The sequence below is a fragment of the Camponotus vicinus genome, unplaced genomic scaffold (genome assembly GCF_025532165.1).
Source record: "Camponotus vicinus isolate PSW18456_S1 unplaced genomic scaffold, iyCamVici1.0 SCAF_5, whole genome shotgun sequence".
Lineage (NCBI taxonomy): Eukaryota > Metazoa > Arthropoda > Insecta > Hymenoptera > Formicidae > Camponotus > Camponotus vicinus.
Window position 1 is genome coordinate 9,796,185 of NW_028141977.1, and position 13,690 is coordinate 9,809,874.

General features: G+C 28.1%; 2 protein-coding genes across 2 annotated transcripts; one reads left to right on the forward strand and one right to left on the reverse strand.

Moving 5' to 3' along the window:
* Positions 1-1,085: 1,085 nt before the first annotated feature.
* LOC145971906 (uncharacterized) lies at positions 1,086-3,746 on the forward strand. Its single transcript, XM_083100003.1, has 6 exons — positions 1,086-1,405; positions 1,538-1,617; positions 2,391-2,509; positions 2,587-2,708; positions 2,806-2,984; positions 3,103-3,746. The coding sequence occupies exons 2-6, from the start codon at positions 1,576-1,578 to the stop codon at positions 3,205-3,207; spliced, it is 567 nt and encodes a 188-aa protein (XP_082956129.1). The 5' UTR covers positions 1,086-1,405; positions 1,538-1,575; the 3' UTR covers positions 3,208-3,746.
* On the reverse strand, positions 3,198-6,028 carry LOC145971905 (multiple inositol polyphosphate phosphatase 1). Its single transcript, XM_083100002.1, has 8 exons — positions 5,571-6,028; positions 5,171-5,481; positions 4,978-5,103; positions 4,740-4,884; positions 4,513-4,613; positions 4,313-4,422; positions 3,998-4,195; positions 3,198-3,921 (listed from the first exon to the last, which is right to left on the reverse strand). The coding sequence occupies exons 1-8, from the start codon at positions 5,737-5,739 to the stop codon at positions 3,756-3,758; spliced, it is 1,326 nt and encodes a 441-aa protein (XP_082956128.1). The 5' UTR covers positions 5,740-6,028; the 3' UTR covers positions 3,198-3,755.
* Between the last annotated feature and the right edge of the window lie 7,662 nt (positions 6,029-13,690).

Sequence of the window (13,690 nt, forward strand, 5' to 3'; positions counted from 1 at the left end):
GCGTTCAGCAGGAAAAGCTGCTTTGCAACTGTTGTAAAATTCGTGAATCTGATTGGTGTATGCTCTTAGATTCAGTCAAAATTAAGAGCATACACCAATCAGGCTCACGAATTTTACAACAGTTGCAAAGCAGCTTTTTCTGCTGAACGCAGCCATTGAGTGCATCTAGAAGCACAACCGCTCACTCAGCGGCTAAGTAGCAATGGCTGCGTTCAGCAGAAAAAGCTGCTTTGCAACTGTTGTAAAATTCGTGAGTCTGATTGGCGTATGCTCTTAATTTTGACTGAATCTAAGAGCATACACCAATCAGATTCACGAATTTTACAACAGTTGCAAAGCAGCTTTTCCTGCTGAACGCAGCCAATTGAATGTGATTGGTTTCTATCTTCGAATTCACCAATCACATTCGATTGCTACTTAGCCGCTCAGTGAGCGGTTGTGCTTCTGGATGCACCCAATGGCCGCATTCAACAGATCAACCGCTAAATAGCAATCGAACGTGATTGGTTTCTACTTTCAGATCCGGCCAATCAGCGTCGACTTACATCGGAAAATTTAGTAATGTTACCCAACTGTTGAGTCTGCCGGGCTGCGTTCGGAAACATCACCCGAGTGTACCCGGGTATCATTGGCCGCATTCAGCGGACTCAACTGCTAAGTAGCAATCGAACACGATTGGTTTCTACTTTCAGATCCGACCAATCAGCGTCGAATTACATTGGAAAATCTAGTAATGCTACCCAACTGTTGAGTCCGCTGAATGCGGCCATTTTATCCTTGTTTAACATTCGGTGAACAACAAGGATAAAATGATACCCGGGGGCACTCGGGTGATATTTCCGAACGCAGCTCTGAATGCGGCCATTAACATCTAGTAAACTACCCTAGAGCGATAAACCCGACCACTCGAAAATGCCATAGGTTTTCCGATGTGATTTGATGCTGATTGGTCGGATCTGAAAGTAGAAACCAATCATATTCGATATCTTAAGCCCGTAAAGATCGTTACACAAGATAGAGAGCCAATATTCATTGCCAGTACTGAACATCTATAGTTTACGTCACGTATATTATAGATTTTCAGTACTGGCAGTTTATAGTTTATATCTGAACGCAGCCTCAGTGCTCAGTCTTCTCTTTGCTACCGGCACCCGGCATCTTCCTATTTCCCACGATTCTATACATTTCCCGTTATTAACTAATGCATTAGCAGAGAGAAAGCTTCTCTCTGGCATTAGATGCTACCGAACAGCTGATTGTAGTACAACGTACAACGTACAACGTACAACGTACAACATACAACGTACAACGTACAACGTACAACGTACATTTTGAACTCAGATTAGGAGTCACGATATCTTAAGAAATATTTATGAAATAAGAGAAGAGAAAGAATTATACGCACGTATGTAAATTAATTAGAAATTAAGTTGGTTTTATCTAAGTACAGTATTCATTTAATTGTGATGTATTATTGTGAATAGTATAATGCACGGATAAGTTTTTCACGAACTAATTAAAATGTATCTTGTTTCAGATCTTTCCTTTCTATTAGATTATTTTTTAATCTGTAAGATGAAGACGAATACTAGCAGCGAAACGATCATCGCTTTTGAGGTTAGTATCTTTTCTATTTATTTTTTTTCACGCCTAAAATTCTTAAAAAATGCGATGTTAATATAGTTAAAATTATCTCTTTCTGTTCAATTGACAAGAAAAAATTATTTTGTATACATATATTTTCTCTTTTTTCTTCTCAATATGTAAAAGGTAAATATAATTTGAAGGTCATTTTATGTTCAATTTTTTATTGTGAGAAACGATTTTTATAAATATTTATAAGAAGTGAGAGATTATATTTATCAGAAAAAGGGAGAATTCAAAATTTAAATTTCATATATAATCTTGAAAATAAAATTGAAACTAGTCATTTATATATAAAGATGCAATTGTTTTGCTATTATTATTAATTATAAATATCAATTTAACAATTTATAATTCATAATTGATAATTATTAATATAGAAAATTATTTTTTATGTTGTATTATTTCACAAGAATATATTTATATTTAAATATATATATATATATATATATATATATATATATATATATAAACTATATCTATTTAATTATTAATCTCTGTTATACTTTTATACATAAATGTATATACTTTTATATGTAATCTAAATTTTGGTACATCTGTCATATATTGAATAATAATTTATAAATCTATTAAAAATAGTGTGTATGTATATATATATATATGTATTGTTGTGCATAAATAGAAAATGATAGTAAAAATATATTTTAAAAAAATTAAAAGAGTAATATTAATGTAATATCTCTGTAAAAAATAAATGAGTAATTTTTCTCCTTTTATTGGAACAGGATAAAAGTAGGAAATCTTTACATGAATTGCAACCATCAGCTATTGACAAAGAAACTTTAGTTGGTGCTGATAGGATGGTCAATTCTACTGAACAATCGAAAAAAGTAAAACCAAAAAGGTAAAATATTTCAAAAAGTATATTATGAAAATATTGTAATAAGGTTGAGATAAATTTTTATATGTTGTATGCTTTAGGACTATATCTCATGCAACAAAAAATAGTTCTAAACACAAGAATATAAAAACCAAAGACAAGGCTGTCCAAACTGTACAAGAGGAAAAAGTACAGATTGAGGCTGAGGATTTAATATCTACAGGTACATTTAAAAAAATATTTTTTTATATTCTTTGTATTTTTTAAATTAAAATATATGTAAAGAAATTTAATTTTCTCTAAAATTTTCTTTTCAACAGATGCAGCTGGCCCAAGCAAAAACTATTGGCAAGTTATAGCTGAAAAACGACGAGTAGCCCTTAAAAATGCTTTAGAGGAAAATGAGGAACTTGTACAATGTATTGAAAAGTTAGAAGAAGAAAAGCGTATCTATAAAGAGATGTTAGATGAGACAAGAACATATGTTGAAGTGCTGCAGGTAATATTGTTATTTTATGAATAGGTATTATATATTTAACATTGACAAAATTACTATTCTATAACTATCTATTTAACTATCTATATTCTATTACTATTCTATAACTATCTTATTGCAGGAGATGATTGGAAATGATAAAAATGGCATTAATAATTCATTAGAAGATAGTATTGGAGATGATAGAAATGGCATAAATAATTCACTAGAAGATAGTATTCTTTAATATATATTATATAAATGTTTTTTTATAAGAAAATAAAAAAAAGAATAATATAAAAAATTAGTAAACTTTTTGCACACAAATATGTTTTCATAGAACTTCAATTTTCATTTAAATAGTTGCATATGTGAGACTACCTCCTTTGTGAAATAAATATAATTTTAAATATTTATAATATTATTTAGTAATAGAAATAGTTAAAATTTTTTATATTATTCTTTTCTTATGACCTTATTGCTAATGAAATCAGTATCATCTAGCATGTATATATTGCATTATATTATAAAAATCATTAAAAAATATTTTTCAAAACTTGTATCATACACATGATTTATCAAGAAGGCATATAAAAGTTTCAATTAAAATTGTTATTCATGCACGCACATATATATATTTATCGCTTTCGAACAATTGTATCGACAAACACGTAAAAATCAGGGACAAATTAATATAAGTGTACATTGAAGTATAAAAAATAAATATTTACTCCTCAAAATAAATAAGAATGCTTATATGATTTACTATAAAAATATTGCATTTTATCAATTATTTTATGTTGTTATATGACACATAACGTCAAATTGACATTCTTCATCGCGATCTGGATATGCCGCTTTCATAATAGATATCGGACATGGCATATCATTTGGACAACCTAACAAATATATTGGTCGTTCCTGAAGCATAAACAGGATACTAGGACCTTGAGATGCGCAACTAGAAAGAATATAATCAAGGAATTATACTTATGAAAATATATACAATTTTATATAATTTTAAAATAGAAACATACTCATATAAAATAAATGCTATGTTAGATGCAAATGTATCAATAATACTGCTTCTCCAAAGTCTTTTTTCTTCTTGGTGCAGTCTGAAAGAATCATGCATCAAAGGATGTGTATCTTTGGCTACTCCAAGTAAAGCTAATAATTTCAAAATTGTTCCAGAATGTGTAAAATAAGCTGTTGTTGTTGCTTCTTCTTTAGATCTGTAAAATAAATAATGCTCTTCTAATATATTACTTCAATACACATACACAATTAATTTAAAAATATAATTTTAAATTAGATTTATTTTATATTACAGTACGTATAGATTTGCATACCCAAAAAAACTAAACATATCTTTTAAGGCAGGGCATGCTTGTTTATAAGTCAATGGATAACCATATCCATCAATCCAATAGAATTCTAGATCTTCTGCATATTCAAAGATCTACAAAATAGATTTAGAATTTGATATAGGAGTAAATTTTCTTTTATTAGATAATTTAGATAATTAAATAATTTTAATCAAAGATTTTACCCTGAAATCATTTAATGAAAATATTTTACACCAAGGAGATACTGTACTCTGATTCCAAGCAGTTTCAAAAGCACACATAGTATGCATTAAATGTGCAGTTTCTGGAAACAATAGTTCATATTTAATATAGTAAAAATCCATCATATAATAAAAATACAGTGAAATCTTGACAGTATAACATTGAATTTACATGCAATAATAACTAACCGTATTTAATAATAACTAACCATAATCAATATTGTAGCCAATACGTTTTTTAATATTATTTAACATATTTTTAACAATTTTACTATTCAAAAATTTCGTTTTTTCTGATCTTGCATTTGAATTCTTATCAACTTCTTGGCGCCAGCGAGGACAAGCCTTGTAAAACTAAAAAAATATGTCAAAATAATCACTTAAAAAGAGAAAAATAGGGGAGAAGACAAATCATCTAAGAATTGAAAAATAATAAAGTAAAATTACTCTTATAACTGGATCTTGATATATTGGTGCTGGAAACCAAATATTTTTACTATTATGCCAGCCAAATAAACCAACAGCAAAGTGTTTTGCACTCTCCTCTGTACGTTGAGTGGATGTATATCTGAACTAAAATTCACAGTTGATGTTTAAAGACCATGAGAACATGTATAAAATAATCAAATACTTCATATACTTTATAAGTCTGATTGTTGAAAGTTTCTGGCATCAGGGATGGAAATCTTGCTTGATATCTTTCTCCAAGATCAATCATTTCATTTTCCCCTTCTGTTGCCAATTTCATCATGTCTCTTTGAGTAAGTGACAGTTTCCATTTCTTAAACAAAGCTGCATCACCAGCTGACAGATTTGTTGTATTATTCTCATAATTTTTTAATATTATATGTTGCAACTGTGGCAATTCATTTATCATACAAGGTATATACTTCTTGCCTGGATAACGAGTTCCATGACGCAGAATTAACCAAATCTTTTTTTCTATGCAATCTATAAGTTAAATATCAATAAACACATATATCAATACAACTTCAATCATATTAAACATATAAAAAGTAACTGACAATATTATAGGATACCTGCATATTTCAATGATGAATCATCATAATTAGCTACACATCTGTAAGGAGTTTTTGACCCTAATTTACATTCATAAGTGTCATTATGCTTGGAATCGTTAAAAGCATAAGAAAGATCTATAATAATTATACAAAAGATAACAATTTCAATAAATAACTTCCAAAGCATTTTGTGTATCTTATAATCTTGTAACTTTCTATAATCAAAGATATATATAGGAATATATTTGCTTCTCGCGCATAGACATCTCGCGCATATATATACATGTATTAAAATATAAATAAATTTTTATAATGAGGATTTGTTTTCCACATTTTTCACCACAATATTATTGTTCATGTCGAATGTGACATGAACTACAAAGCCAGGTCCATGAATATTCTCAGAGGGTAATATATAATGTGCACAATTTCTGGTTTTGTTCCGTGCTATGTGCACGAAATGCCGGTAGCACCAGTGCTGTACAACAAGATACTTATGTATGTAAATTGATAGTAAATAAATTATTCAATCGCAAAAGATATTGTAATATTCAAAGATGAAATAAATATTTTTCTATACCCAGGTAGAACATGAAACTCATAATGACATCATTATGACGTCACCTAAAAGTCATTTTAGAAAAATCATAATGATCTCATTTGATATACTTTTGGCAATGTTTGGTGACTTATTTATATATATATAAATAAGTATATTACGCAATTACTTGTTTATTTAATTATTCATGTATATTTTAATTATATTAAGCAACAAAATCTTTTTAAAATTATATAATGCGATTATTGAACTTAAAAATTTATGATTCTTTTTTGTCATCATTGTTTAGGTAACTTTTAAGTGATAAATAAAATCATGATGACGTCATAATGATGTCATTATGAGTTTCATGTTCGGGTTTTGTTATGCTAATGATTTGAATTTATTCGATTGTTTTACCGCGCTTTTCCGAAGTCAAATTTTATAATATTTAGTTTTGCATTTTAAAAGACTGACTTAGAGCGAGCTAAATATAAATAAATAAATAAATAAATAAATGATGTTGAAAGAAGAAAAAGAAGACACATAAATAAATAAATAAATAATAGCGTGAAAAGAAAAAACATACTAATATTTTTATATAATAAATTATTATTAAATAAATTATTTATATTTTTATTTATATTATTTATATTATCAGAGAGACATATATGTTACCCTCTGAGAAAATTCGTGGACATTGGCTTTGTAGTTCATGTCCACGTTTTTAATGTCCACAGAGGGAGTATCACTTCCAGGGATCACCTAAAAGCGGGCCATGACATCTCTCAGTCTTCTATCTGATAGAAGTCTGTACAGACCAGAGAGAAGCCTGAGAGCGGCCATGCCCCTGATTTAGGTGGAACCCGTATTTGAAGCGCCTCTATGTCCATAAAACGTGGACATTGAACTACATAGCCATGTCCATGAAACTTTTCAAAGGGTAACATGCTATGTCCACGATTTGTGGTTCTGTTCCGTGCTATATGCACAAAGTGCCGGCAATATGACTGCAAAAATATGAATGCAAGACAAGTTATGTATACATCTTTAATGTAAATAAGATTTGTGGTCTCTCTTTCTCCATATATATATATATATATATATATATATATATATATATATATATATCGAGATTTATACTAAAAATAGCTATATACAAATATATAGAAATTTATTATATATATATATATATATATATATATATATATATGTATATATATATACACACGCGCGCGCGCGCGCGTGTGTGTGTGTGTGTGTGGTATATACGTATGTATGTACGTATGTATGTACGTATGTATGTATAAAAGCAATGCGAAAGTTACGTGAGGAAGCGAGAAGGACAAGTAAAATAACAATAAGAGCGAACGAGATAGAAATAGCACGAGCAACGAGACTCGAGCTCGAGAATCGGATTTTTCTTGCGCGCTATTATTTTCCTCTCGCTCGCACCTATTACTGTCTCGCTCGCTCCTATTACTGTCTCGCTCGCTCCTATTATTGTCTCGCTCGTTCTTGTTACTGTTTCGCTCGCTCTCGATTCTTGGGTCCGCTTATCTTTCCGAGCTATCTATCACGATTGTCAAGTGTGACAAAGAAAGTAAGACCATGAGTAGAGAGCGAGCGAGATGACCTATCATCAAAGAGTTCCGAAGTCTCTTACAATCGGTTTCTTCGCTTCCTCTATCCATTCGCAATTCACGAAAATGTAAACATCTTATAAAATAAAAATTGAAACTTTTATTTTTAATTTTATCGGTTTGAAAGTAATTTTAATGAATTAATGAGATTTTGGCGATTAAAATGATATCAAACATGACGTAAATCGGGTAATTTTTAATTAATCTGATAATAAATATTTCATTATAATTATATATTTAATTAAATTTATGCGATTTATATCGTGTTTGGTATTATTTTAATCGCAAAATTCTCATTATTCTATTAAAATTACTTTCAAATGAATAAAAAATGCATTTTATTTTTTGACATATATTCGTGAATATTATAAATGAAGTCTCGTGTAAGAAATTTCGGAATCTGCGGCATCGGGAATTTTTTCGTTATTTATAATAATATATGACTTTAAATTGCCATAAAATAAAAACTAAAGCTTTTATATTTTGTTTGATCTTTTTTGATTAAAAGGGATTAATGAAATTCTTGCGTTTAAAATGACATCGAACACAATATAATTCGGATAACTTTTACTTATTGTTATATAAGTAAAAGAATGTTTCTAATTGAAAATTATTTGAATAAAAAATGTTGGGTTTAATGTGATTTTACAATTAGTCGTAAAAATCATATTAATTCTAAAATTATGTTCAGTAAGATAAATTAAGTAATATAAAAATTTTAGTTTCTAATACATTTTCAATGTTATCAATTGTGGTGTTCACATGACGTCTCCTGGTCTAAATATGTTCAATATAATTAATATTAAATGGTCTATATATTGTGCAGTGAAACAATTTATTTTAATTTATTATATATATATATGTATATACAGGGTGTCGCAGATCACCCGTTTCAGCCGAATATCTCAAAAACTGAGCGCGGCAGACAAAAATATTTCAAACAAAAGTTGTAAGGTTTCAAGTAACGCATTACATGGTGATATCAGTATGACCTTGAAGAGTGTTGTCAAGATCAGGGCAAAATCACTTTGGATTTTTTAAATGGAACTCGCTATTTTTATTACATATTCTTGTAGCTCATCTCAAGAGCTTTCCAAAATACTATAATTAAGTTAGTTTTAATTAAGTACTTTCCGAGTTATGAGGCTTGAAATCATTTCTTAATTTTACATAAACCGTAAAATATCTTGTAAAATATTCATTTTTCGATTATCTTACCTTAATACTTTTATGTACAAAATAATGAGAGGAATCAATTGGTGTAAAGAAAACATAGTTGTTTCGAAGAAAAAATATGTAATTGTTAATTGCAAATTAAAAGAACAGTTAGAAGGAGACAAAGAGTGAGTTAAGCTAAGATTAAAGTTAAACGACGTTGGTAGAAACAGGCATAAGTCAACGATTAAATTATAAGATAAATCGCGATTTAAAATTCCCGAGAAAATGCGACGAATAAATAAATCGATAATATTCGGAATATCCGATTGTGATATGTACCTTTTATAATATAATAATCGAAGCGTCTCAATAGACATTATAATCGCGCGCGATATAATTATCACATAAATGCGAAGATATTTGGACAGACAATTTGATGTCTGTAATATTTACGAATACAGTACTCATTGTCTGAGTCAATTGCGAATCTTTATAAGATAAATCGCGACTCGAATTCACGGGAAAACGCGACGAATAAATAAGTCCATAATATGCGGAATATTTGATCGCGATACGTAATTTTTATAATATAATAATCGAAGCTCTCAATAGACACGAGCGCGATATAATTGCTATCACGTAAGTATAGAAAATCAAAAATATTTCGACAATCATTTGAGGTCTGTAATGTTTGCGAATATACAATTCACCGACCGATTTACTTGCGAATTTTTATAAGATAAATCGCGATTTAAAATTCGCGATAAAACGCGACGAATAAATAAATCGATAATATTCAAAATATTCAATTGCAGATACGCGAATGATATATCAGTAATATCCGATAAAAAGAGGAGCGATCTTAAAAATGGAGAACGATTAACATCTTGTGTCTACATTAGATTTCGCAACATCAATCTGCGAAGAAAAGTTAAGTAATCCATTGAATGTCGGGAACTTCACTGTAGGAGGGAACGAATCCTGGATCTTCCGGACTATTCCCGATAGCAATGATTTCAGTAATAAATCAACCACAATTATCCCTCGTCATTATCTCCAATTCACGAAATTGATATGCACATTAGAAAACATGTTCTTCCATTATTAAGAAATATATTTCTTTATTGAAAATTAAATGGATATAACGACCTTTTTTATTGAAATGTGATTACGAACGATTATATTTATAAATAATAAAATACATGCATTATTGGAGTTTGTGTTAAATGTGCGAACACATAATTTGGGGTACGGTTCGCGCGCGCGAGACGAATCGAACCCGATATCAGCAAGATTTAAAAAATTTCAATTCGAACAGTGTGCAAAATAAAATAAATCAAATAATTTTAAACAATTAATTCTAGATTAATTCTCTAGATTCTTATTCTTATAACGTTTAAATTAATAATTTCTTTTCTTTTAATCAATATCTTACTGATATAAGTACCCATTCGATTTGTCTCGAAATTTTTAAGTATTCGCACATTTTATATAATATACATGTATAATTTCGCGTATATATAATATATAACATTATTAAAAATTATAAAAATATTTTGGATACGTAAATTTGTGCATATATTTTATTATACATATATATAAAATGGTATATATCTAAAAACTAATATTTCAAAATGCCGATGGATGTCCAATACCTGCAAATAGTTTCTTAAAAGAAACTAAAAATTAATGTTAATATCCCCAGCACCTAAAAATAATTTTTCAAAAGAGACAAATTATATTAATTAAAAATATATTCGTTCGTAATTATTTTTATCAAAAAATTTATACAAATTAATTACAATATGAAATTACTTGAAAACCTAAAATTTATACACAACGCTATATCCATATTTAATCTACTATTAAATCTTTCTAGCATTATATATATAGACAATAATAATACCAATCCTAATAATGATAGAACATTTTTAACGAAGGAAAGAAAAGATACATTTCTCTCATCTAAATATATATTATTTAAATTAATTCGACGTTAAAGAAGCGTATCATCGTTGAATTACTACCGAAATCATTGCTTTCGGAAATTGCCAGGAAAACCTGAGATTAGTTCCTTCAATCTTACAATAAAAATTCCCAATTTTTAACAGGGCACCGAACTAGACGTCGCGAATGGATCTCACAAGAACCGATGAAAAATAATTCTCCATGATGAAAATCGTTTTGACTCCTTGGCGGTACGAGCCACGCAACTTTCATTAAAGTTTATTTAACGGAAGGAACAATGGTAACTCTTTTATTAAAACGACAATCTCGTCTAAGAACGCGAAAAAGAATGCGAAAAAGGACGCGAAAAGAACACGGTGTTTTCGCAACGGTAATTTATTAATTTATTTATGAATATTTTCCGATATGAAAAAAAAAATTCGTAAATACAAATATAACCAAAAAAAATAAATTATTAAATTCATAATAATTAACTCGCGATTCTATAATATCGAAGGTGATCGTTAAATTTTGTGAAGTTAATATTTAATCGTTGACTTATCACAAATCTTATCGAATCTTCACTCTCTTATTCGACATTTCTTTATATTTAATTAGCAATATTTAGGAATATTATCTGACGAGAGGGACAGCGATAAAATTCTTCTGTTAAAATGATAATCTTGTATAAGAACGCGAAGAGAACGCGGAAAGAACACGGTATTTTCGCAATCATAATTTAATAATTTATTTTAAGAATATTCAGTTCCTCTTTGACATGAAAATACAAACAGTTACTCTTTTATGAATATTCCAAAAATATATACTACAGAAACAAATACTTTAATTTAATGAATTACTATTATATGTTAATTACTATTATGTAATCATTATACGTATACTTTCGATAATTTTTCGTGTAATTTACATAAGAATTTACAATCATAAATACAATTTCATATAATATAATTATAGTCATAATTGTATTGTATTTTACAATTAAAATATCAATGTTAGATATTATAATTAAAATACAATTATAACTATTTATAATTTACAATTTACAATTTACAAATTTATGATGCTATCAATATCAAATAATAATTCCATTTATTCAAATATTTAATAACATTGATATAATAATTTGATATTGATAGCATTAACATTTGGATTTAATATTATATTCGATTTAATACACATACATTTTTAAGTTTTAAAATAAAATATAACATGTTAAGATTTCTTAAACGTTAATAATTATGCAATTTCTTTAATATTTCTGAAGATAATTTTGATAATTTAAATTTCCCTTTTAAAACATTTTTATTTTTAAAACATGTTATATTCATTTTTACGTTTTTAAAAATAAATTCAACTTAATTAAAATAATTTTAATTTACCCCTAGGATTATTGGAATATTAAAAGAAAGAATGAATCTTACTTAATAGCCCTAACAACCCTACTATTAAAGGATTCTAATAATTTTAATAGCTCCAACAATCCTACTATAACAGAATTCTAATGATCTTAAGAGCCCTAACAACCCTAATATTAATAGAAGAATTCTAATGATTTTACTTAATAGCCTTAACAACCCTACTTCCTGATTAACTAAAATTATTCGAGATTTGAGGAACCTATCTCTAATCATCACCTCACCTAATCATGTATATATTTTAGTCACGTGCCCTAACCGCGTACCCTAACCGTACTCTTCAGGCCAGTTGAACCTACCTTTCGTTGATCCTGGCCACTTTCTTTCTCGATCTCTAATCAGAGATCGAAGAAGGAGATAATTACTCCTTCTTTTGCCGGATAATTACCGGCAAAAGAGCGTGAAATATTTACGCTCATTTAGTAACGATCGTTCGATTTCACGATCGTTCGTTAAATATTGAATATAACTTTATTTTAACTGAAATAAAGCCAAATTACTACAAATTTCTATAAATTATATTTTATAGTAAAATATAAAATTAATATGTGTATTTATCATATTACAAATTATTTAATTAATTAATCATTTGGCTTTATATTAAGTTAAAGTAAAGTTTAAAAACAATATCTACAAACAAATTCTACGATGGATGAGCTATGAGCAATTAGAAGATAAGTGCGTATTATAAGAATAAATTAGCATCAAAAATTGATAAAATTGGTAATTGTTAATGCGTGTCCTTTATTTAATAAATTAGACAAAATCTTTACAAAAAAATCTTTTCTTAATCTCTTCTTTTTTTAATTAATATTTCAATATATTTTCGCAATAGATGCAAAGCATAAGTTCGAAAGAACTTATTAAAATTATTTAATTTAATTGAATTAATTTAATTTAATTATTTAATTTAATTTATTTAATTTAATCCATCCTAGCTCATCCATTTTAAGGCAACGGATTTATCTACAATCTACAATCTACATCTACATCTACATCTACATCTACATCTGCAATCTCTACGAATCTGTTACCTTAAAGTTAAATAAAAGTTTTTTTCACTCACCGGCACTGATGCGCAACAGCGGAGTTGTTGTTATCGAAGCTAGTTGTCTGTAACATACAAATATAAAATTCATTTATAATAATGCTCACAAAATGCAATTAATATTTAAAAAAATTTTTATCGCGCGGAATTTTATATCCCATGTGTAAAATAATAAGCAGATAAACACGTATGGAAAAATTTTATAAATTTTTGAAACCGTTTTTTAAATAGAAAATTTTATATGACTTTTATAAAAATCTTTCTCTTTAATTCATTTAAATAATAAGATCGAATTATTGTTCGTTTATAACAAGTTAACGATTTATAACAATTAACATATAAATAATAGATATTCACCATCAGGTTGC